We start from the raw sequence: 27,131 nt of genomic DNA on the forward strand, positions 1-27,131 counted from the left end.
CACTCTGTTCTAATCGGATGACATATGGAAGCCAATGACTGCCTTTTCACATGTTAAAAGCGTTCATACTCTGCACACCTCGGGATAGGCAGAGCCTAGCAATTAAAAGCACAGATGGTATGTTGGTAGCCTCAAAATTTCTGCAGCAACAAAATTGGGAAATTAAAATGTAAAACAACACATAAAAACTAGACACCTCAAGCATGTAATCGTATATTTATTTCTCTTTTTAAAGAACACTCCTTAATGTAATTCAATATACAAACTTGGTTTCACAGAATTATAATCCACTATATAGCACAAAGATAACCCAGATTGTGTGTGTGTGTGTGTGTGTGTGTGTGCGCATGTGTTGTACCCCCTTCCCTTCCTTCCATTCTTCTGAACGTACAAAGGCTCTGCCCACTGTCCACGCTAACCAAAACCCATTCTAAATGTTATCTACAAAAGACATTATCCTCCCACAAGTTCTTTTCCCTGGAAAGCTCCTTTTCCGTTCCCCCTGAGATAGCCAGGAGTGTGACACTCTTCCCCTCTGCAGTAGGGTCAAGTGGCTTCCCCTAGAGCTGATGCCAACCCTGTTACCGTGCAGACTGGCTGACAGGAAGGGCTGGGGACCAGGTCTCCGTGCCCTTCCCCACTTCCACACCCACCCCTCAGTCCAAGCGCGACCCCTCTGTAGTAGCCTTAGTTCCAGTCACCATCTCGTGCAGCAAGAACCAAGGAGATTGCTAAGCCCAGGTCTTCTCCATGGGCAGCGCACAGCACTGCCTGCCAAGCCACCGGGCCGGCCGATAACCAAGCTCAACACAGTCCCATGTGCTTTGTCACTTTAATTTTTAAAGACACCCTAGCATAGGTCTGTGGCAACCTAGTGTCCAACTGAGTTACATAAAATTGTACCAGTGATGCACTTGTACATATTTACATGGGGTGGAATGTTTTCCCATATATTTAGATGAGTATATAGATCAACATGTTCACATAAGACCAAATACTTTTAATATTATTTATAACTGATTTATAAAGCTTTGAAAAAACTCACAATAGCACATTGTTTACTTTAATGCTTTACGGTACTATCAGTTTAAAATCACAATCAGCACTTAAGTTATAGTCAATCCAGCAAACAAGAGACAAAAAAATTTACAAGAGTTAAGAACTGACTGATACATCCTTTATCTTTTTTTTAAACTAATGCATAAGTGCAGAATAAGATACTCTAGTTTAAATATCTTGTTTACAATATACATTTTTGTTCTAGTTACGCAACAGTAAATCCCATGCTTCACATAGAAAAGCAATCCACAACATTAAGAAAAAATGTACAATTTATGAAACAAAGTAAATAAATATTAGTATTACAGAATCAGAGCTGTACATAAAAGCTGTTCAGTTTTAATCATATAAAAATATGTTTTAGTGCAACCTCACATATATATTGATGCTGTTTTGCTTTACATCATTTAGATCCAAGTGTCCAAAAAAGGAAAGAAATTACATTTATTACAAAGCAGATACACAAATTCTAAAATATGTACAAATTACTGCTAAAAAATGCTTATAAGAATATAAGCAAAGTAAAGAAAAGGCACAAACATCTGTACAATTTTAAAAGTACCAGACCCAATAGGTTAATTTCAAATTTTGTTTTGGTCAGGCTCATGATGACTTGTTAATTTACCTAATTCTTCTGATATAACAAAAGTATATATAATAGCAAACTACTGTAACTTAGGACAGGCATGCTATAAACTTGATTACCTCTATTTCTAGAAAAACAAAAACAAAGGGGAAAATGTGGAAATGAAAGTCTCCATGCATCTTAGATCAATGTAGTTGACTCTTTTCCGACGAAGGTTCCTTGCCTTCCTCTGTGCTTGAGGGTAATTCTTTGCTGCCTTGAAAGCCCGACTGTTTGTCATCCAGACAACTCTTGCTGTAAAACGTGGAGTGAGCGAATGCAGTCTGTGATGTACCAAAATTGTCCTTTTCACCATCATGCAAGTCAGGGTGGGTAGCTGAGGTACAGGGCTGACCTGGCTCAGGTCCACTAAAGTGTCTAATGCTAACATGTGCACTTTCCAAGGGTTTCTGATGGGGCGCCTGCCCCCGAGCTGGCTGGTCTGCCCCCAGCAGAGCGGCCTCTTCTGTGGCAATCCGGAGGGAGGCGATGGCTTTTGTGCAAGTCTGTATGTTTTCCTCCTGTTCCCGCTCTGTTGCATTCAGGCTGTCTTCTGAAGTGCTCTGTTTCATCAGTAGCCGAGGAGAGGAGGGTGTGCTAGGTGGACCAGATGACTGCAGAGCGTGAGGAGGTCGCTTCTCGTGCTGCTTAGGAACCACATAGGGATCCTTGGCGAAGGCGTCCCCTGAAGCTCCTCTCTTCTCCTCAGAGCCCTCCATTGGCAGAGGCAATGTGGGTGGAGGGTGTAAACCGGAAAGGGCCAGCGGCATGGAGTGAACCATTTGGATCCCACCAACTGGCACCATGGGGATAGGAGCTCGCACTTGCTGCTGAGAGTGGAGTGGAAGATGACTGAAGACATAGTCATTAGGACCCTCAGGGAAAAGGCTGGAGCCTGGATGTTCATAAGCACCTTCTTGGTCTCCATAGAGACTGAAGTAAGGAACCTGAGGTAATCCTCTTCTTAAATTCTGCATCAGGAAACAGAGAGCACAACGCTTAGGACCCATCACGCTTCACGCTTAGGTCAAGCTGTTTCATTCATTCACTCACTCACTCATTCTTTCAAGACACGTGGAGACTCCCTAATCTTTTTATCCATTTTTTATTTCTCAAGACAAAAGAGAATTTCTCAGCGGTCTTTTAGGATTCTTGAATGAGGCGGTGGGTCTGTGAAAAGTTGCCTTTGCTGTTAAACAGCAATGTAATAAATCATGCAATGTGTTTTCCACTAGGTACAGAGACATGTTCCAGCTCTGTTTTGTTCATAAGATGGAATGAAAAGAAAATAATGGATAATTACCAAAAACACTTTACTGAGCCAAAAAACACTAATAATAGATTTTTTAATTCAAAAGGAAGTTAAAAGATTACCATCTGTTTACATACTGGGCAGATTTTTAATATTTTTCTTAAGTGTTGATGAATAGAAATGGAGTGACAAGCCTGAAAATTAGCTTGCTTTTTTTTTTTTTTTTTTTTTTTAGTTTTCTACAGAACAGATGACAAAATGGTGGTGATAACACAAACTGGTTACTCCAATGTGCAAGACATTGGTCCAAAGGAATAAATTCCTGCTCAGGAGACATCGAGGCAGAAGATCAGCCCAGCTTCTCCATCAAATCTTAATTCAAGGCCAGATTTAGTATGGAAACTATGCATCAAAGTAGTTAATATTAAATATTTCAAATCGTTACAATTTGCATTCAACTACACAGCCGGGAACCAAAGATGACTGTGTTTTAATTCTTCTGTTTATACTACTATTTCCACGTAAATATCTTCTTGGCAATTAATGGATTAAGATACTTAAAATTGGGGGCCAGTATTCCAGATTTTATGGTCCCAGTCCTGAAAATGGAGAACTTATTTTGTATAATTGTTTCTGTAGCAAAACCCAACTTATACTGTGAGATTATCAGGTTTTGACGAGATGATGAGGTTTCAGTTACTGAGATTCATTCTTTTAATGAATCGTCATCTAAAAGAGACTCACTGTAGTTTTATTTTTACGTTTTTTGAGAACTTAAAATCAGAGAGATACAAATGTGGCAAATATGGTAGTAATCAGGAGAGACCAAGAAATGCTCTAACTCATTTCAAGGATGTTTCAGTTCTAAAATTCAAGATATGCTCTATACCATTAATGATTCATCCAGTTCTATTTGGATCGTGAGACCAGCTCAAGAACGATAAGCTATGCATCGTCTCTGCTACTCTGTACCAGGCTTGGCCCTTACCCTGTTCTGGGCTTCACCTTATTCAAGCCAAAAACAAATGACCTGTGCTGAAAGTGCAGGAGAAATCATGTAATCATCAACCCTATAACCACAAGCATCTCATAAGCTAGGTAAGGGGAGAATTTTATGGTATGGGAAAGAATCATTTAAATGCTACCAAAAAACAAAAATGCCTCTTGTACTTGCTCTGGTTTAGAAAAAAGGCATGTTTCCTTCATCCATCACCACGTAAGGTGGAAGAACATAATGCCTACAATAATGACCTTTGAAGCTAACCAAATGAATCTTCTTTTAATCACGATTATCACAGATTCAAAGTTTAAAACAAAATGTAGCTTGGCTACTTTTCCATTTTGCTTTTGATTGCTATTCTGTGATGTCCACTGCATACACCTAATCAGAATGGGGGTCTGTGAGGCAGCCAGAGACACAGCTGTCCCATTTCATGAGATCTCTGAGTCAAGCCTAACAAAGGGAGTGGTGAACTGTCCTCTAAAAATAGGAGGTATTCAATATGTTCAAGAGCCAACAGAATTTTGTGTTAAGAGTAAAAGTGTTATAGTCAGACCTTTACTGACCAGAAATTAAATGATTATAGTCACAGAAGCAAGTGCACAAGTACAATTCCTGTCATGTAACCACTTCCATGGCTCCAAATACTGCCAGCCTTTTCCACATATCCTCTGTCCTTGAATTGACCCTTTCTTCACCCTCCAAATAAACTCTCAAGAAGATTTTTCTACTCTAATTTTTACTCCATTTGCAACACTATTCTCATAACTTGGACCTTATCATTGTAATATCGTGAACACACTCCCATTTTACTTAAAAATCTCGATACGGAAAGATGAATAATGAATGCATGTGTGGGTTGTGTTAAGTGCATGCATATGTGTGTGTGTATCTATACATATACCCCATGTACCAGATATTTACCCCACTCATCTTTTCAACAGTGTCACTAGGTCCTCTGGAAGCAAAGGCTCAGAAGGAGGTAGGGGTGCAAGAGGTTCAGCTGGGGGTGGTGATGGGGGAGCGGGGAGTTAATGTATGGGAAGGTAATGGGAAGAGGAAGCAGGTGGTCAGCTGGGGCTGATCCAGGCTCAGCCATTGACTGGGGGCTGCAGGGGAGAATGTGACCTTGGCTTGAAAATGGAGGCCTAGCCTGAAGGTATGAACAGCTGGAGGCTGTCAGCTCACTGCATTCCTTAGAGCTGAATGGCAAGTTCTTTCAAGGACAGAAATCTGCTTGGCCCAGCCCCCTGACTGCCACAAACAGATTAAGAAACTGTGGCCAAGAGGTTAATTGACTTGTTCAAGATCACACAGAGAGCAAAAGGGATGGAACCGTAGGATGACACTTTTACTAGACAATGTTCACGGACACTGTACCGAGGACCAGGACACACTTTCTTTGTCTCCTTGCTATCTATCTACCAAAACTTTAAAAATGGAAAAGGAAAACTTTTTGTTTAAAAAAGATGAGGCCAGAAACTGTACAATTTTTTCATCATCATCCTTGAGCCACATATGATAAACCCTCAAAAAAAACTTACTGAATGAATGAATAAAAAACTCTTTTCTCTCTTCCTCTCTTCCTTCCTCCCTCTCTCTCTCTTTCCCATTCTATTGTTTATCTATCTACCTTTCTATCTATCATATATCTACCTATCTATCATCTGTCTTAAAATTAACACTAACCGGAGGGCATTAGGGAGGAAACAGCAGGATACTAGAATCTCAGTGACTGCATATCACCTCCTCCAAACCTGCTCCCTGGGACCTACCACTCCAGACTGAACCAGGTAATGAGCATGCCACACTGGACTACAAGTCCTTTCATGCCACGGTCACTGCCCTGTGAGCCCTTGGTCAAAGTTAAACAACAAGGTATTGCTAATAGAATTTCCATCAAAAAGAATTATTTTTAGGGTTATTCCAAAATAATAGAGAGGGGGAAGCACTCATGTACTACAGCAATCGGGAGATGTACTTCTCATAGGATCATTGATTCTTTTTTGCTCTGGCAATGAAAATCTTGTCCATACATCATAGAAAGGTGAAAACCCTCTGCAGCCCCTCCAAAAAGGTGTGGTAAAGCATCAAATGGGAAGCGTTCGAGACCAAGTGTCTCTGCTTGGGGAGGATCCTCAGGGAGGATTCCAAGGTCTATTCCTTTCTATCGCATGAACAAAGCAGCCTGCTAAGAATTCTCTACAGAGAATTAAACTGGGTAATAGACCAAAGGCTCAACAGTTGGGCTTCATAAATGGTAAAGTTCAACAATAATATTAAGTATCCAGGTGAACTGGTATTAAAAAAAAAAAAACTGGTGCAAAGTCAATGACTAATAAAAACCAATCTCCTTCCAACAACAACCTTCTGGCCATAGATCTAAAAATTAGATGAAGTCCTTCAGTCTACTCCTTCACTTCCTTTGCCCAAGTTGGCTGCGAGTTGCTATTATTTTTTAATAACAATAGTGTGTTGGCACCAAAGGGTTATTTTTTGTGGCTGTAGTTGATCAGGAACAGGAGAGCCTCATCTCACACACTTCATCAGCATCATTGGGTCTATACCAGAAAAAGCATTTTACACCCTGGATGTGGTATCCTGGTATCGCGGGGATTTCTCACTCTATTCATGCTGCAATAGCATGAACTTCAGAAGAGCCCTGCTTTCTACTTAGCACCACCAAGACACAAAAAACCTGTGGAAATGTCCCTCTTTTTCTTAGCTTGTTAATTTATTTGTTTGACAAATAGTTACAAATAGTCCTGATAGCTACACATGTTTCCGCAGTAGTTGAACCATGAAGACTAAGCTGGTGGCAGGCTTGTAAACAGAGGGTGCTGGGGGCAGGGGAGTGGAATGCAGCAGGGAGTTTTCCTAAAGTTCAAAAATGACAACCTAAGCATATAATTCAGGGTGGTGAAAAGGTGATGAGAGGGAGGAAGGTGACCACTAGGGCAATGATAAGACGGTAGAGCTGGGAGCTGGTAGTGCTTCCTTTGGCTGTGAAGGACAGTGCCGACCCACATGATGGAAATCCAGAGCAAAAGGAGAATGGCAAAGAATAGAGCCCAGGAAACAAAAAGCACACTTAAAGCGACCAAACTCCAAAGGTATCATTCCTCTGTCTACACTAGGTGCCTGCTTCATTCATTTTTTAAAACCCCACACAAGCTGAAAGAGACATCAAGGTCTACCATGCTGGTGGAATGAGGCAGGGCAGGTGCTTTTCTATGGATTTGCATAAGCCCACTGCCTAAATTTCATCCATGATTGCTGCTGTTGTTATCTTAATCTATAATGAGGGCATACCATAGAAATCGCCTCTGATGCTTTCTCCCTTAGCTTTCCCAACTCCCCATTCTCTGTGGGCTCAAGATCTCACTTTACAAGGGCGCTCAGTAGCAGGAAGTGGTGGTACCAGGAAGCAAAGCATACATGTTCATGCCTTTCATTTATAAACATGCCAAGGGGTTCATTCTCCCCTCTTCCGATCCCTCACTGGTTTCACATGTCCACTCACTGTGGGCAAAGTAATGAATTTATTTTAAAATATTTTTTTTTGCTTGAAAGTCAATGCTAATGCCTGAATCAGAATCCTTACCTGGCAAAGAGTTACATAAATGACACCTAAATGTCCCTGAGAATGTCTGTCTAGGCAGCCATGCTATTCCAAAGACTTCACCTTTTCTACTCATGCAAAGGTTTCAACTCCTGTCAATAATGAGTTAGGTTTAGAAAGCATTTAGAAAGATCGCCCCTGTTACCAGCTGGAAATGCTCTTCTCTGATGTAATACTACACTTGGGATAATACCACAGACATGTTACTGACAATAGCATGCAATAAAAATGTCTTCCTTCTATTTTCAGTAACCAAGTTTACTCCTCCCCATGAGAGAGACCCATGTTATAATACATTTCACACTAGTGTGTCATCAAGAGACTCCAATGTGCTTGGACTTATATATTAGAAAGAGAAAGCTAATTATACTTACAGGAGGCCCCAATACAATTGGCTCTGCTTGCAAATACTGTCCCATGGACAACGGTGGGTTGTGGTATAAAGCCCTTCTGGGAGATGGTGCTCTTATGGTGGTCATGTATCTTCTCTCTCTTCTGGGAGAGAGGTCTCTTCTGGCCGTGATCTCTTTCCCAGGTGACACTGGCCTCCTTGGGGACAGATGCCTTCTTGGTGAAACATCTCCTTGTGATATCTCTCTTCTCAAGGCAGCTTCCTTTCTTGGTGAAAGATGTCTCATGGGCGATACATCTCTCCTAGGTGATAAATGTCTTCTGGGCGACAAATCTCCTTTGGGTATCAGATACCTCTTTGGTGAATTATCTCGACAGGGTGAAGAATCATATCCTGGTGAGGAATGGTGGCTGGAGGGTGAGAAGTCCCTTGGGGAGGAACTCGGCTCTGAAGACAGCATGCATTCTTCATCCATACAACTAGGGATGTCTAACCTGTCTTTGTCTGGTTCCGAGTCTGTACTTTTGCTCTGGAATAACCTCTGGTATTCTGTCATTGGAGTATCTTCACATGAGTCACTTGGTGTCATAAGCTGAGTAACCTGAATACTTGGCAAAGTAACCAAATAGCTGATCAATGAAGAATGCCCCAGGGAGCTATCAGAAGGAACCCCATGGGGCACGGCGCCGACATTCACAGGCAAGGAGGAGAATCTAGGAGGCTGGGGACTGGTGCTTCTTGATCTTGTTTTTGGTGTCAAATCTCCTTGGTCATCAAAGTCATCATCATCGTCATCATCATCATCATTATCATCTCCGTCCTCACCATCCGATTCTTCAGCATCTGAGAACTGATGGTCAGTTGAAATGCTGGACATGCTATGCTTCTCGGCCGCTTTGTGCAAATCTTCCATCGTTTCTGAGGCAATTGAACAAAGAGAGTGAGGATCAAGACCAAATACGAAGGTTAGGAGCTAATTTAGGCCCCATCTCTTTCCAAAAGCTTTCCTCAACCCTCCAGCCCTTAGAGACAGTCTTATCTCTGAATTCCTGTAACACACATGAGCACATACCTCTGTGACTCTAGATTGGCTCTTGTGTTTTTTTTTTTTATGTACCTATCTGGTTTCATCTCCACCCTGTAATACGGACTCCAGAGTAGGACCTTATAACTCAGGCATCATACCACTCATAGAAAACCCTCAATAAATGGGTATGCAATGTTGTTAATGATGGTATTAGAGGAAAAAGAGAAGCAAGACTTGTCTCTACAGGTATAAGACCTCACGAGGCCCAGCTGACCCTCAGGTTTTCTACTGAGGTTAGTGATGGATTATTTTTACTACTAGATTTCCTCTTAATAGGAAAAATAAGACAAAATGCTTTTCAAGTTTCCCAAAAAGTTTCATAAACTTTAAATCACCATCACAACTTAGGTGCAATTAGATCTCCTTTATGGTTCTAGATAGAAGTATTTCCATAGTAAGGCCTTTCAACCTCCTCAGCCAGAACTGAAATGCATTTCTTCTCAGTAAGTTTCAAGCAATTCAATATGTCAGACTTCTTTTCTATATTTAGTATTTAGTAAAATGAAATGTGATCAGTATCTTTTTTAAATACCTAAATTTATTTTACCACCTTGGCCACAAAGCTCCAGCATGCACAGTAAAGAGTTCAGTCAACTAAAGTATGAAATACCTGCTTCCTCGGTTTCGGTATCATCCACTGATGTCATTGAGACACCCAACTCCAGGCATTTCTTCATGTGTGCTTTAGATTTCATATGCTTCGTTAGGTTTCCTGGAAAATACAGCCAAAAAAAGAGCAATGAACTGGTTACCAAAATGCGATGATTGCTGCAAAATTCAGTGTGAAATGAACTGACTTGAGGTAATAAAGATTTGTTTCTCGCCCCTACCCCTTGTCTCAAACTTAAGAGGAACAATTTGTCTTCTGAAGATGTTAACCCCAGACAGCTTCAGCCCAATCTCAGGTTTTCTGCATTCTAGAAGACTTGTCGAAGTCTAGGGTCACAGCTTTTCAAGAGTAGGCTCAAGTACAGCTGGGAATCCCAGGCTTTCCTGGCTGAGAAGGGATCTAATATCTTTGGCCCAGTTGGGCCCACCTCCTTGGACTCCATATAACCAGGATGGCACAAGCTGGGTCACACCTCTCTGAGCAACTTCAGAATGAAATATTGTCATCAACATATCCACCAGACCCCAGACCTTCTGGCATTGATCAGATATAGATTAAACTCACAGGATCCTCACTTGTCAGAAGAAAAAATATATGCAAACTAATGTTGGGGCCAATCCTGTAAATGAATGCAAAGATCCGTACAAATACTTAGCTAACTACTTATAGGAAGCATTAGTCTCAGTATTTAGCATCTATCCATCTGGCATATATCAGCAAAGTTTATGACAGCAGCTTCTAAAGTTCTGGAGCAGCAAAATTCCTTTCTTATTTATCTTGAAACTCCCACTGTTCTACGAAAAAAGAAAGAATTTTATGTCAAATATGTATTATGATGATGATAAGACATACACAATTGTCCCTTATGTAAAATGGTGTAGTACAATTGGCCCTCCATATCCGCAGGTTCAGCATTCACAGATATGAAGAGCTGGCTATACAGTTACACGTGTACCTAAGTACATATGTGTATTTCTATAGATTTATATAATTGCTATATGGAATGTGAGAAATTATGAAAACACTGATCCAATCACCTCTGATTTAGGATCTATGAAATTATATATATATTATTCCATGTCATATATATAACTTATCAAAAGAGATCCAGGAAGTAATTCAGCTGTAAGGGCCATATTATTATCTTTGCGCTTTGACGCTGCTTCAGTAACATAGCAGCAAATGCTTTATTTTTAAGAGTAGGCTCATTGAATCTAGATGGAAACTCAGCCTGCTGAAATAGTTTATTCCCCTTGTAAGAGTGTTTAGCTTACTATTAATGTAATATATGAGCCACAACTCTAAACTGGGGCACTGTTGTTTATTATTTTATTTATATTATTTTATTTTTTACTTAACATTTGGCTTATTGCTTATATACCTACAAATTTTATGTGGTATTTTGATAACTCCAAACATAGAAATATGTCCTGGCCCTTACTGCTCTTTTTTATCAAAAAAACTATATCTACAATTTTTCTAAAGATCTAAACAATTTTTATAGATACATCATCAAGAATTCTAAAATCTGTAAATTAATTAAATAGATCTATAAGTTAATGGAAATCACCTGCTTCTGTAAGGGTGCAAGTGATCTGAGTATGTGGACATATGTAGACGTTAGGTATGTCAAGATAGTTTATTTAGAGCTTAGTGTGTGTTTCTTCTTCTATATTTTTCTTTCCACTCGTTTCAAGTAGGCAGTGAGGCTTTGCGCTCTCATCGTCAGGGTAGTTTTGTAGTTAGAAATAGGGCTCAGAAACAACCCCACCCTGACTTTGGCTTATTAAAGTCTTGAATATATGAAGGATTATAGCAAAGAGAGGGGAGCAGGATGGCAGGAAAGGGCACCTGGAGAAGTGACACAGGCACAGAGGAGGTACCAGTCCTACAAGTCTGCTCTGATTCTGTGCTCAGATGACATGACAGCAAGCACTTCAGCCGGAAGTGAAAACTGGCGGGCGAGGGGTTTCCCAGGATGATCTGCTCTTTTTAAGATTCCAAGACATTTGTACATTCCCGAAGGGTGACAAGGAAACTCCAGTAATGACCAAGAATAAATTATTTCCTGCTAAAACTCCAAGACAATGGTTCAAAGCCAAATTTAATTTGGGTAAAAAGAAATAGCTATGTGACGTTTCTTCACGCAGTGTTTCATGCAGCTATACCTACAGTTAACTCATATGCCCAGGGAATATCAGTTGTAATGACTGGCGGATTTGCATTATTTCCTAAAACCAAAGTTTATATTTTCTTATGTCCTAGGGAGTCTCTCAGTGAAGTTCTACATAAAACGTCTTGATTGTGCAAAAGTGGATGGTATTTAAAGGACCTTATGTTTATCTCCTTTGAAATGCAAATGAACACTCCCTCCCCCTCTTTCTGGCTTACAAAGAGGCATACTTATAATATAAATATCTTTTTAATAAAGAAGAAACAGATACGTTGAGAGGCTACACATTTTTACTTCTGACAAACGAATAAAGACAATTTAGGATTTTGTGTATAAGAGAAAATACACATTTCTCTACCAAAGATTATTTTATTTGATATTTATTTTTCTTGATGGGTAGTGGAGCAGATTAATTGGCATGCAAATCTAAAGTTAAAACATTGGAAAATGTTAGTGTGAGGTTAGTAAGGGTGTGTCTAGAGGATTCATTAGTACTTCTACAGTAAGTAGTAAAACATACTTCTACAGAGGTCATCCACCTCTAATTCACTACTGTTTGTATTCTGAGAACACTGGGTTTATAAACATTTTCATAATTTTATAAAATGATAGAAATATAATTGAAGCAACCTTTTAGTATAAAATATTTTCATATAAATCTACCTTGTAAAAACAGATATTTTTTAAAAAAAGAGAATATCATTTCAAGGCAAGTCTTAGTTTTATGAGATTAATAGCCATGGCCTGAGAGTAAGGAATTGTCTCCGTGCTGATAAATACACAGAGTACAAGCTATCAAATTTCTATGCATAATTAATGCAAGTGTGGATGGAGGGGCCCACCGGGGAGTCCGCGGGTCTCTACATCATTTATAATCTTGAAACTGACCATGGGCACATGTTTTCTTTCCGGCTGCTGCCTTGCTTTTCTAATGCCATGGCATGGATTATCTCCCTGCAGTATTTCAATACCGGTGCAAAGATTCTCTAGACCACATAACATTTCCAACATGAGGTAATAGCTATCCAGGCAATTCTTAGCCACTTCCTTCGAGACAACTAGCCTGGACCTAAGTCTGTAGCTCTTACTTAGGTCATAAAAGGAGCCTCACTGTCTCATGTACATCCTCAGACCACTTAACAGGAAGAGGAAAATACATTTTGTGGGGTCACATTTTCACAAAGAAAACCAACTAATTGTCGATGACGGTTATAAAATAGTATTCAGAATCTGGAGCAGCCATTAAAAAAAGTGTTTTTCCTCTAGAAAAAAAAAAGAAAGAAAAATCAGACCTGTACCTTTTGTTTTGAAGGCAAAATTACATAACTTGCATACATAAGGCCGGACATCAGTATGAGTGCGGATATGCTTTTTGAGCATGCTCGGTTTCTTACAGCGAATTCCACATTCTTCACAAATGTACTTTCCACGTCCACGTCCTCTGACATATACATAATCTTCATTTGACTTATACCTGTTAAAAAAGGGAAAATACAGTGTGTTTCCAAATACTTTTGCATGTTATACATCAAACCAAAAGCTAATCATTTGCAAGACAAATTTTTAGGAGGGATTTTACAATTATTCAACTTTATTTCTACAAAGCCTGTGAAATCTATGCAGTAAAGTCCTGAAAGAACAGATTTGGCATTGTAAATAAAAGCGAATTTTTTTCTACATGGAGTTCAAAACGGAATTGGCTCTTCTATGAAGTGTAAATATATGGACTCCGTACAGATGTTCAATGGGCTTATATAAGCCTCAAAGAGTTGCAGAGCTGTGCACCTCACTGCCTCTGGCCAAGAAACATCCAAAAAGTTATACTAGCATATTTAAATCATCACATATCATTTGCTAATATTCCATCATCTAAGATGTGCATACCCCTCTGAATTTGCTAGAATAAATATGACTGATTATAGAATTCTTCATTGCAAGCTTCTACTCTATTTTTACAATCCTGGCACGAGAGTCAGAAATTTCTAGCTTACACAGGCTGAGCTGAGCTCACCAACTGTTGCCTACAGATTTGATCTGCTCTTCCCAAGGACCATGAATCTGTACTAAAGTGAAGTCTAAATTTCAAGTGGCTTCTGGAAGGTACTGTTACATAATGAAAACTAGACATTCTATTTTTCAATCAAATTTGCATTCGTTTCTGGAAGGATTTAATAGAGAAGTTTGAAAGGATAAATGAGGTCCTCTAGTTTAATTAAATCAGTTAGATGAGCAAAGTCTTAGGTATTCACTGTAATTATCAATGGAAGAAACCTATCTAGTGCTCACCATCCATCACATTTTGTTTAGAATACAGGGAAACATGACCTATCATACAGTATAGCAGCATTCTACTGAATAACTCAATGAATACCATTATCTCTTAAATCTCAGGCTAGAATTATGGGTCTAATGTCACTCCTGGGAAGATATTCATTTCGAAGGGCTCTTTTTATAACTTCAAAAGGTAAAGTGACCTACAAAATGCCTTAACTCAGTGTGGACTGACTTAAAGGCACTAGATTTACAGTTTTGTTTCGTTTCGTCTTACATTCTAAGAGCATTGCAAACTTCTCTATTTTGTTCTAGCTAATCTATCATCAGAAATAAAAGCAAGTTCAAATTCATTTGTCAAATCCACTGAAGAATATTTAAGAGAGAAAATCCATCCAACATATTTAAATATCCACTCTGCTATGGATATTATTTAATCTTAAGATTATCTTTTGTTCAGTACCAATCCAGGTGAGAATTGACTAGTATCAGAAATATGAATAGTCAGTTTTGCATGCTTTCTGCTCCCTTAAATCTTTCCCACTTAGGGACAAGGAATTTCCAAAGTCAACTTTTTCTTCAAAACTATTTTGAACTTTGTCTTTCATCTCACATTATCTTTTGTAATAAAGAAGAAAAGAACTTAAAGATGCAAAATATCTTTCATCTTTTAATATCACTATTATCTGCCCCAAACTTAGGGCATGAAATTACCTAAGGATGAAATTACCTTAGGATGAAATTACCTAAGGAATATAGAATAAAACAAATAATTTTATAGAAAGCAACTTTTCTTCAGGGAAGGGTACTTTAAGCTTACTGTGGCCCAGGCCCATCATTGTACTTGATGTACAATGTATTATCTTCAAATAACACTATTTTAATGTCTCAGCTGACTAACTTCCTTCCAGAATGAAAACAGAGTAAATTTTGTATAAAATATAACCATATTAGAAAAGTCTGCACAAATAAAATATTTACCCTTCAACAGTTCTGCAGACCCATGAATTTACTTGATACAAGAATTAATGGATTTTGAAAAAATAATTAAAAGATATGAATTGGGCAATTGGAATTGACATGTATACACTGATGTGTATAAAATTGATGACTAATAAGAACCTGCTGTATAAAAAAATAAATAAAATAAAATTTAAAAATTAAAAGGAAAAAAAGAATTAATGGATTTAAAAAAATAATTAAAAGGTATGTTTAATTAAATTACTATGTCTATGAATTAAATAGTAATAAGAAACATATACACTTAAAAATTTGGTCAGTAATACTTTTTTTTTTGAACTTATCGCTTTGCAATCAGCAAAATAAGAGGTGGTAACACACTTCTTGGAATAAACAGCTGATTACCACCAGGCAGAAGATGGATCACAGATTCAGGAATGATATCAATTACAGGAAAAAATCTGTAAAATATACAAACACATGGAGGCTAAACAATACACTGCTTAACAACCAAGAGATCACTGAAGAAATCAAAGAGGAAATGAAAAAATACCTAGAAACAAATGACAATGAAAACATGATGACCCAAAACCTATGGGAGGCAGCAAAAGCAGTTCTAAGAGGGAAGTTTATAGCAATACAATCTTACCTCAACAGAAAAGAAAGATCTCAAATACACAACCTAAACTTACACCTAAAGCAATTAGAGAAAGAAGAACAAAAAACCCCCCAAAGTTAGCAGAAGGAAAGAAATCATAAAGATCAGATCAGAAATAAATGAAAAAGAAATGAAGGAAACAATAGCAAAGATCAATAAAACTAAAAGCTGCTTCTTTGAGAAGATAAAATTGACAAACCATTAGGCAGACTCATCAAGAAGAAAAGGGAGAAGACTCAAATCAATAGAATTAGAAATGAAAAAGGAGAAGTAACAACTGACACTGCAGAAATACAAAGGATCATGAGAGATTACTACAAGCAACTATATGCCAATAAAATGGAAAACCTGGAAGAAAAGGACAAATTCTTAGAAAAGCACAACCTCCTGAAACTGAACCAGGAAGAAATAGAAAATATAAACAGACCAATCACAAGCACTGAAACTGAGACTGTGATTAAAAATCCTCCAACAAACAAAAGCCCAGGACCAGATGGCTTCACAGGTGAATTCTATCAAACATTTAGAGAAGAGCTAACACCTATCCTTCTCAAACTCTTCCAAAATATAGCAGAGGGAGGAACACCCCCAAACTCATTCTATGAGGCCACCATCACCCTGATACCAAAACCAGACAAAGATGTCACAAAGAAAGAAAACTACAGGCCAATATCACTGATGAACATAGATGCAAAAATCCTCAACAAAATACTAGCAAACACAATCCAACAGCACATTAAAAGGATCATCCACCATGATCAAGTGGGGTTATCCCAGGAATGCAAGGATTCTTCAATATATGCAAATCAATCAATGTGATACACCATATTAACAAATTGAAGGATAAAAACCATATGATCATCTCAATAGATTCAGAAAAAGCTTTTGACAAAATTCAACACCCATTTATGATAAAAACCCTCTAGAAAGTAGGCATAGAGGGAACTTACCTCAACAAAATAAAGGCCATATATGACAAACCCACAGCCAACATCATTCTCAATGGTGAAAAACAGAAACCATTTCCACTAAGATCAGGAACAAGACAAGGTTGCCCACTCTCACCACTATTATTCAACATAGTTTTGGAAGTTTTAGCCACAGCAATCAGAGAAGAAAAAGAAATAAAAGGAATCCAAATCAGAAAAGAAGAAGTAAAGGTGCCACTGTTTGCAGATGACATGATACTATACATAGAGAATCCTAAAGATGCTACCAGAAACCTACTAGAGCTAATCAATGAATTTGGTAAAGTAGCAGGATACAAAATTAATGCACAGAAATCTCTTGCATGCCTATACACTAATGATGAAAAATCTGAAAGAGAAATTAAGGAAACACCCCATTTACCATTGCAACAAAAAGAATAAAATACCTAGGAATAAACCTGACTAAGGAGACAAAAGACCTGTATGCAGAAAACTATATGACACTGATGAAAGAAATTAAAGATAATACAAACGGATGGAGAGAGATACCATGTTCTTGGACTGGAAGAATCAACATTGTGAAAATGACTATACTACCCAAAGCAATCTACAGATTCAATGCAATCCCTATCAAACTACCAATGGCATTTTTCACAGAAGTAGAACAAAATATTTCACAATTTCTATGGAAACACAAAAGACTCCGAATAGCCAAACCAATCTTGAGGAAGAAAAACGGAGCTGGAGGAATCAGGCTCCCAGACTTCAGACTATTCTACAAAGCTACAGTAATCAAGACAGCATGGTACTGGCACAAAAACAGAAATATAGATCAATGGAACAGGATAGAAAGCCCAGAGATAAACCCACGCACATATGGTCACTTTATTTTTGATAAAGGAGGGAAGAATATACAATAGAGAAAAGACAGCCTCTTCCATAAGTGGTGCTGGGAAAACTGGACAGCTACATGGAAAAGAGTGAAATTAGAACACTCCCTAACACCATACACAAAAATAAACTCAAAATGGATTAGAGACCTAAATGTAAGGCCAGACACTATAAAACTCTTAGAGGAAAACATAGGCAGAACACTCTATGACATAAATCACAGTAAGATCCTTTTTGACCCACCTCCTAGATAAATGGAAATAAAAACAAAAATAAACAAATGGTACCTAATGAAACTTCAAAGCTTTTGCACAGCAGTGGAAACCATAAACAAGATGAAAAGACAACCCTTAGAATGGGAGAAGATATTTGCAAATGAAGCAGCTGACAAAGTATTAATCTCCAAAATTTACAAGCAGCTCATGCAGCTCAATATGAAAAAAACAAACAACGCAATCCCAAAATGGGCAGAAGACCTGAATAGACATTTCTCCAAAGAAGATATACAGATTGCCAACAAACACATGAAAGGATGCTCAACATCACTAATTATCAGAGAAAGGCAAATCAAAACTACCATGAGGTATCACCTCACACCAGTCAGAATGGCCATCATCAAGAAATCTACAAACAATAAATGCTGGAGAGGGTGTGGAGAAAAGGGAACCCTCTTGCACTGTTGGTGGGAATGTAAATTGATACAGCCACTATGAAGAAAAGTATGGAGGTTCCTTAAAAAACTAAAAATAGAAGTACCATATGACACAGCAATCCCACTACTGGGCATATACCCTGAGAAAACCATAATTCAAAAACAGTCATGTACCACGATGTTCACTGTAGCTCTATTTACAATAGCCAGGACATGGAAGCAACCTAAGTGTCCATCGACAGATTAATGGATAAAGAAGATGTGTCACATATATACAATGGAATATTACTCAGCCATAAAAAGAAATGAAATTGAGTTATTTGTAGTGAGGTGAATGGACGTAGAGTCTGTCATACAGAGTGAAGTAAGTCAGAAACAGAAAAACAAATACCATATGCTAACACATATATATGGAATCTAAAAAAAAAAATATATATATATATATATATGTATATAGTTCTGAAGAACCTAGGGGCAGGGCAGGAATAAAGATGCAGACGTAGAGAATGGACTTGAGGACTTATATATACTACCAAACGTAAAATAGATAGCTTGTGGTAAGCAGCCACATAGCACAGGGAGATCAGCTCGGGTGCTTTGTGACCACCTAGAGGGGTGGGATAGGGAGGGTGGGAGGGAGACACAAGAGGGAGGGGATATGGGTATATATGTATATGTATAACTGATTCACTTTGTTATAAAGCAGAAACTAACACAGCATTGTAAAGCAATTATACTGCAATAAAGATGTTTAAAAAAAAAAAGGAATGATTGGGACATAGCCCATAACGTTGGACAATGAAATGAGGAGAAAATTAAATATGGTCCAATCCTTTTGGATCATCAAAACACAGCAATAAAATGTTCACATATGCTTTTTCATTTGTGTCCTTCGTTAGTGGAGATGGGCTCCCCAAATCATACAGTCACTGTGAAAGTCTCGCTAATCTAGTACAAGTGCGCTGTTATGAAGAAGACTGATGAATGTAAGTGTTGATTCAGTCACAGGGATCACTCAGTCTCTGTAAAGATAAAATCTCTATTTCTCTTGTTTGTGTTAAAAGATGAGGAATGTGAAAAAATACTGAGACAAGCTTCATGACTACAAACAGCTGTGGCTTTAGTGGTGACAATACTAGGCATTCATCCAAGGGGGTCAACCTTACCAGGGAACCAACTTTGATAATCCATCTCCAAACTGGTAAATTTATGTGAGAAACTGATACTTCATATCACCAACCACTCAACATTTTAGAGTCAAACAAATAACATCATTTTGTTCTCCAAATATAATTAGAATAAAATCATGCTCATGGAAATATGTAAATTATAGATCTGTTGCAAAGATAAGGTAGACACATCACAATCCCCAAATGTGGTTAATGTCCTTTAAAATTTTTAAATTTTAAAGCAGAGGTCTGGGCTTTTTCTCCCCTGTGACTTGATTTAAGATACCTTTCTATCAAAATCTAAAACTGGACATTACACATACATGCAGTGTTTCTTAACTAGATAGACAACAAAATGATTGAACCTTATTACTTGAGTTTCTGCAACTCAGAATTCAACATTTAAAAAGAAATTCCTAAAGACAGAGAAACTGTCACAGACCAGAGAAGTTTGGGGAAACATGACAACTAAATGCGAAGTCGTGCCCTGGCTTGGATACTAGAACATTAAGAGGGTATTGAAGGGACTGGTGAAATCCCAATAAGGTCTGGACTTTAGGTAATAATAAAAACAATAAAATAAAACTAGTTTCTAGGTTTATACATGAGTGTGCATGACTGCATTTTTGTAAGCATAGAACAAAAATATGTCCATTACTAACACAACAAATGCCTATCAAAGTAATACCAAAGAATGAACAAACTTGGACAATATCAAGAGTACAGCAATTTAGTCGATTTCATATTGAATTAGAGGTATGAAAATTTAAGGCAGAAGTTCGAACCATATACAATAGGGACATTTTCATTAAAAGCAAGTCATGAAAGCAAGGGCACAAGCTCATTATCTATTACCAGACAGACTTCAGAAATGTGTATAGAAAAAGGAATTTGCTTTATGCTTCAGACCAGAGGAGATACGACTTTTCCACGCAGACACTCAGGACCATTTATGCTGAATTTAATGGAATACTTTACATTTGCACATGTGTTTCCTTACCCTCCTTCAAAGATTTTAATTCGAATGGGCTCAGCTTGTTTGGATCCAATATCCTTATCTCCATGAATATCTCCTTTCCCTCTTTCCTTTAAGATATTTCCCATTAGTTTCCTTTCTAGCTTGCTGCCAAATAAAAAGGTCGCATCAGGTTTCATCTGTAGGCCAAAAAGAGAGAATCATTTCGTATGCATTCCCTAAGACACAGAGGAAGCGCACACATCCCACTCTTCCATGATCTCTGAAAATCAGCCTAAACTCCATGCTAAAAGGCCGTAGGCTGGCTACATAAAATAAGGGACAACAGGGATAAAATCAGAAAAGATGACAGTTTCTACAGAATAAATTCAACATTCTGTTAAAAGAAAAAACCAACAAGACCCCACTAGCACGTACACTGTACAACACTAATAACAATGTTAAAAACATGTTCTGTTTTTGGAAGTAGCAATTCAAGCAATCTCTATGCGTTTAGAAAATATTCTCAAAAATTATTAAAGAGAAATGGTAACTGAAGTGAGTAAATATATTTTACATTTTATTTATTATATATTTTTGTTTAAGACCTCCATGTACTTCTTTATTAATTCAGCATAAATTCCAAAGTGGCCCTTATTAATATTTTTATAATCCTACATGTAAGGCAATAATTGTTCATGTAGGAACGAACCTGCTAATCCCTTGGAAAAATGAGTTTTGAGAGAAATATATTAAAAATAAATTTTAGTAAAACAATAGCCAATGGGAACAACCCCTCCCTCAGAAGTTCACAAAGTTCAGTTCTAACACCCTGCAGCCTCCTTCCTGATCTTTCCTCTCCTGTGTCCACTCCCTGTTCTATGTCCTCATATCACAATTTCCTGAAGTCCTCACATCAAAGGAAAGTTGGTCTGCTAGGTCACTAACACAGGTTGGAACGGGGAGGAACTCGAAGGAATTAGTCCCTGCGGTGGAATTTCACTGCACCCGGCTGAGGAGATACTTTGTGCTTGGTACTTTCCTAAGTACTGACTGGTACTGACCCCTCATAACTAAGTTCAGGGTCAATGGGTAAGGCCCGTTTGCAGAGGACCCCTCCCCAGCTCTGGTCTTCATTTTACTTGTATGTTTTTTTCCGTACGTCCTTCACTACATATTCTGCTCAGCAATCGAATCCACAACACGAGTGCTTTCAGAAACAATATTTGTTACCTGAGCAAACTGCTTCCAAGCACTTGATGACGTAAGCTTGCCGGCTCCAGGCCTGTGCATAGCAGCCAGGGTATAAATTTCTGCGGTGATTTTTTGCTTGGACCTCAGAAGAGCCAGAGTGGTCTTGGTGTTCAATCCTGATGGGTTTGGGTTACAGGAACTAATGCACCATGAAGCATATACCGAGGATTTGAAGGTGGCCTGTTGCACGTAATTGGGTTTTGTATAATTCAAGAAGCACCAACTCACAGTCGTTGTTGTCCGCAGACTGGGGAACTGCAGAATCTGCTGGAAATCTACCACGTCCGTGAAAAGAAGAGTCGAATTTGCCACTTTCCCGCTTGGGTCGGACGCTCTGGGGACCAGCACGCCGGCAGGCAGCTTCTGGCCCTTCCCTTGCTCGTCCAGCTGACTGTCCCCGGGTGGCAATGAGGAAGTCTGTGGGCTCATGCTCATATCAGACGCCGTCTCATCAATGTCTAACTCATCTGAGGACTCTTTGCTTTCAGAAGGCCCACTGGACTTCTGCCCCAGAGCGGGTGCCCTGGAGCTTGGAGGGAAGGGCTCCCTCAAGGGCACGCTGGCGGACGGGTGGTCTTGAGATGAGGAGGGGGACAGCGAGGAGAAGGACGATGACGCTGATGGCAAGCCATCCTTTGGCTCAGAAGCACAGCCCTGTCGAACCAGCTGGGGCTTCTGTGGGCGGGAGAGATCCTTTTTGATGTCTGAGTTGGTCAGCTCCACGGCGCTGAGCTCCTCCACGATCTGTCCATACATCTTTTCCTCCTTGACCCTTTTCTGCTGCTTTGTTTCCATGAAGAGTTCCAAGCTGCTGGCTGGAGAAAGCATCCGCTTGCTGCCTCCCAGGGTTGCGACGCTGTCAGAGGTGGAAGGTAAACACAAGGGGATGGAGGATTCCAAGCCAAGGGGTATGGTCTGAGGTACTTTCCAGATGGGGCACTTTTCCAAGCCTGCGTGCTGCCCCAACACCTGGGCAATGTTAAATCCTATCCCTTGCATGGCCGGGTTGGTTACCAGTGTTCTTTGGGTCACATTCTCGTCGACTTTGCATATGACAATGGCAGGGCTGTTCTGCCCAAGCATCTGAGAAATGCTTGTGTACATGACACTCCCATAGGACGGTACGTGGGTCTGGATCCTAACAGGAACCACTGTTCCTGGTAAGGACTGTAAAGGCCCAGCATTTGCTGAGGTGAACTCTTCTTGAAGAACCTGCTCGGAGGGAGTATCTGTTGACTTGGTGCTCTCCCCTGACGGAAACTTTGGAAGAAGGTTCTTGGAGTGTAGCCCTGATGTTCCTGAATAACCCGGGTAGGTTTGCTCTTTCGTGTGCGCGTAATCAGTGGATTTCTTTCCAGTGTGCTCCGCCACAGGCTCCAAGGGGTAGCTGGGGTGAACTTCTGCCTGGAAAGAAGGCTTTCCATAGCTCTTTGGAGCATGCTGAGCCAGGGGATGGGGGAAGTGTGCCTGCCACCAGGGGGGCTGCTGAGCTGGGAAATGAACCATACAGACGGTAGGATATTGGAACTGAAACAAGGAGTTCTGGATTGGAGAGAACGGAAGAGTCTCTTGATGTGGAAATAAATGTGGCTGTTCAGTCAAGTGCTTGCTTGGAATATAGGATGTCGGTTGTATGAAGGGATTTCTCAGAGACTCCTGACTATCCAGGTGCATGATCTGTTGCTGGGCCAGGTGGAGTGGTCCTGAGCTCAGCTGGGCACAAGGACCCACCACCTGCTTCCCTGGGTCCTCTGCCTGAAGGGCAGGAAGCACAGAGCACGGGGCGTGGTGCCACGTGGCCCTGAGGCTGCCGTGCAGATGTTCTAGCTGTTCCTGCTTTACGCTCAGATCCGCGGCGGCCTCCCCTTGGGCGATCTCGGGAGAGCCACTGAAAGAAGCCTGCCGCACCAGAAAGCATTTCTTTCTCTCCCGGGATGGGGACAACGCGGATGCCGACGCCCCTGCCACCGGAGCATGGGACAGATTCCCATAATCAAATGATTTGCTCCGAATTTCTGGGACTTCCGTTGGGTGGGGACAAGGCATCTGCTCAGAGGAGCAGCGTCGCATCTCCTTTTGGTGGTGGTGGCCGGGGACGGACAACGAGTACGAACCAGCAGGGACCGTCAAAAACTCTGAGTGCTTCCCAAACTCATCCGGCTTGGGAGGTGCCGCAAGCTTCATGGTTTCTTCTCTTTCAAAAGACATGGAGAAACTGGAGCTGTGCGACAAGTTACTTTCTTGACTGGGGCTGCGGGAGAGGCCGGTGCCTGTGGATTCAAAGCTGGATTCCCCGGAGGAGTGCTCCATATCCGCGAGCCGCAAACGCTTCTTTTTGGGCGGCAGCTTCTCGGCCGGGAGCTGGGAGAGGGTCTCACTTCTCTGGGGCCACTGAAATTCCTCCACCGGCTTTTCTGCCTCTTTACTCTGGGCCTCCTTCTCCTTCTCTGGCTTGTCAGGCTCCTCGGTCACGCGGATCTCGGGGACCTGGATGTTGTGCTGACGCACGAGGCGGGGCTGCGCGTGGTAGGGCGGCTGCGCGACCTGCTGCGAAGGGGATGGCTTCCCCCCGCCTTCCGTGGTCTCCCCGGGCGGAGCCCACTCTGGGCTCACCGGGGCTTCTGAGATCTCACTGTCACAGGTCTCGGAAGGTGACGAGGCTTTCTCCTGGGCGCTAGCGGCGAGTTCAGCGGACTCGGACCTCTCAAATGAATTGGGGCGGCTCAGCGAGTTCGTATGCTGAATCACAGAGATCACATTGCCGGGAGGCTTCCTGCCCCCTCCGTCTGACGGCTTGTCTGAATCCGCAGCTGCGGGTGACTCCTCTGACCCAAGCGATGGACTTCCAGATTGCAGCGGGGGTCGACACGGGTCAAAGCGCTCCGAGTGACCATGAGAAGGGTTTTCCTGTCCAGCCAGGCCGAATCCACTCCTGGCTCCTTCCTGCATCTGCGATTTGGGCTCGAAATCTGAAGTCGCGATGCCCAGGGGCGTGCTGACGACGCTACTGCAGATCATCGGGGTGTCCTCCTCGTCCCCTACACTCTTCTCTTTCCGGCGTTTTCGATTTTCACAAGTAGTTCCAAACATGGTTGGCACTCCCTGCAATGGCACCGAGGGATCCATGAAATACTCTCCGCCGTGTTTCAAGGGGCTGATGCAGGAAGCATCCCTGTAGCTCTGCTTCGGTGTCTCCGAATCCTCCCACTTCTTATAGGGTTTCCGGCAGACATCATAGTCATACCCAACCCTGTCCCCAGGAATCAATTTCTTTTCCTTCAAGGATGGACCCGTGATGCTCTTTGACATCCTGCCATGGTGTTCTGCTTCCACGTGCCCCTCCTGTACGGAAGGCAGCTCAAAAGCCGCTTGTCTTCTTAACATGCGCTGAGGGGGTATTCCTACAGTCCCTGGATAGAACACATCATCAGAACCAGTCATCCGTTCATCAAATGAGTGACTTCCTCTCAAAGAAGGAGGAAGACTTAAATTCGTTGCTGAAGAAGTTGGCATTGAGTTGCTTCTAATAAGGGGTGAAGAGTCAACAGGAGCTTCTAGGAGAACTGGGCTGCTGCCTTGGAAACTGGCTGGATAAAGTTTTCCTTCATTCCTGATAGATGATGGAATAGTCTGGGATTGTCTTGACTCGCTGTTGAATTTAGTGGATTTCAGCATGCTTGTCTGACTGGGGTCGATCTCTCCCTTGCTTGGGATCAGCTGTGAAACAGGATCTTCAAACATCTTGACATCTAACCTGGTGTTGACGTGAGGTAATGAGTCCATGGTGCCCTTCCTACCCATCGTGGCGCGCTCCTGACTTGTGGTTGTAACACTGAGTGTATTTCTCGGACTAAGCCGACAGTATTTTCCAAAGATGATTTCTTCATAAGACTTTGCATTTGTGTTTGGAGGGCTTATCTGCTGCTCTGCACTTTCTGAGCGGGAAAAGTAACCAGAGTCAGTGCTTCCTTTACTGTGCGGGCTCAGAAGGTTTAGAGATGGCTCAGAATCTTGTCCTTTTTTCTCTGACAGTCTTAGTGCAAGTTTCTGTTTAACTGTGTGAGAGTCATCAGCCTTAGTATTTAAAGACGGATTTGGTAGCATATCAGTGCCAATATACTGAGAGCTTTCATTAGGTAAAGGAATCCCGCTTTTGGGGATAATCAAAATCGGCACCTTCATTGGACCTCCCAGTGATTCTTCCAGTGACCCATGATAGACACCTCTGCTGGCGATATCCAGCGGCATGTGTGGGCCGGGACTCATTTTGTCAGAAGCCTCAACAAACAAAGAACTCTCCTCATCTGTGTCTGTACTCTGTTCACCGTCTGAATGTATTTCTGCTTCTACGTCAATAAAACCGGCCTCTAGGTCCAATTTAGATACAGCTGACTCTGTGAAAGGGACTAATCCTGCCTTAATTGCATGGGCATGTGACTTCCTGTGCTTGTACAAATTGCTCTTTGTCTTGAAAGAGAAACCACAAGGTATACATGGATATGGCCGCTCACCAGTATGGGACCTGATGTGTTTTTTCAATACGCTGGGTTTGGCACACGCCCTGCTGCAGTAAGGGCAAATGTACTTGCCGGGCTTTTTGGGTTTGTGCTCTTTTTTGTGAGCATCTTCCGACTGTTCGATACTTTTCTGGGAGTATTGGCTATAAGCAGGGTTCAGACTTGAAATCTTTTTTCTGGGATAACCACCACTGTGGCCGTGTATAGGAAAGGAAAATAAGTCCTCGGAGGCAACAGATGGCAAAGGGCCAGGGAAAAGCCACGGAGGGCCTTCAAGGCTCTGATGTGGCTTGTTGCTGTGCATGACCCCCTGTGGCAATGAGTGCTGAGGGAAAGAGAGTGAATGTTGGCATGAATAAGGACTCAGACGGTGTGGTGGGTATTGCTTCTCTGTGACTTGCTGTGCCACTTCGCCAGGTGAGGCCAGTTTCCCAGAACCAAAGAGTTGTGCTGATGCTGTGTTTCCGATATGCTCAGGATCTATTTGTGGTTGCTGCTGTCCTTCTTGACTGCCAAAAGTGCTCATCTTAATAACAGCTGATTGTTCCTGTCTCCATCTACCTGACGCTTTATCAGTTTCTCCAGACCTTGAGGTAGCTTTTTGTCCTAGAGCTGTGTCCCCAGTGTCCATTTTGTTACACAAGGTCTCAAGTGCTAGTTCGCTTGAAAGCCGTGCAGACTCATGGAGTGTCTTCAAAGCTGTGCCTTTCAAAGCTCGCTTGCTTCCATGTTCCAGGGTGTCTGCAAACTTGCTGAGTGTTCCTTCTCTTTGGAACCTTCCACACCCACACCGTAGTCTATGGGCATTAGATGGTAATGTCCTTGGACCAGGGCTATAACACAGTTCTCTCCATTGTAGAAATGTCCATCCAAAAGCTAAGTGCAAATCTATAAAGATCTCTTATGGCATTTGAATATTTTCAACTAGGGTGAGACTGGGGTGATGAATATTCTAGGAGAAATTTTGCCCATCAACTAGAGCAAAGTTCAGTTGCCAGTTTCACTAAGATAAAATGGTCTGAAAGAAAACGAAACACAAAGAGATTGTCATAGTAGTTATCAAGCAAGAAACCAAAATCATTCCTAAATAAACAG

At 41.0% G+C, this 27,131-nt stretch overlaps 1 protein-coding gene across 1 annotated transcript; it reads right to left on the minus strand.

The window, feature by feature from the left end:
• Positions 1–204: 204 nt before the first annotated feature.
• Positions 205–26,775, minus strand: HIVEP2 (HIVEP zinc finger 2). The gene is made up of 6 exons (XM_022558048.2): positions 21,499–26,775; positions 20,311–20,465; positions 13,079–13,254; positions 9,608–9,709; positions 7,933–8,828; positions 205–2,655 (listed from the first exon to the last, which is right to left on the minus strand). Exons 1-6 carry the CDS (start codon positions 26,665–26,667, stop codon positions 1,831–1,833), a joined length of 7,323 nt encoding a protein of 2,440 aa, XP_022413756.1. The 5' UTR covers positions 26,668–26,775; the 3' UTR covers positions 205–1,830.
• Positions 26,776–27,131: the final 356 nt, after the last annotated feature.

The sequence above is a fragment of the Delphinapterus leucas genome, chromosome 12 (genome assembly GCF_059928025.1).
Source record: "Delphinapterus leucas isolate spDelLeu-1000000601 "Yukka" chromosome 12, BTC_Dleu_Yukka2, whole genome shotgun sequence".
Lineage (NCBI taxonomy): Eukaryota > Metazoa > Chordata > Mammalia > Artiodactyla > Monodontidae > Delphinapterus > Delphinapterus leucas.

Coding starts and splice junctions, on each gene's coding strand:
- HIVEP2 (XM_022558048.2), bottom strand. CDS start 26,667: ATGGACACTGGGGACACAGCTCTAGGACAAAAAGCTACCTCAAGGTCT. Junction 20,466..21,498: donor CTTGGAAGCAGTTTGCTCAG/GTAACAAATATT, acceptor TTTGGCCTACAG/ATGAAACCTGATGCGACCTT. Junction 2,656..7,932: donor CAATTGTATTGGGGCCTCCT/GTAAGTATAATT, acceptor TTCCTGATGCAG/AATTTAAGAAGAGGATTACC.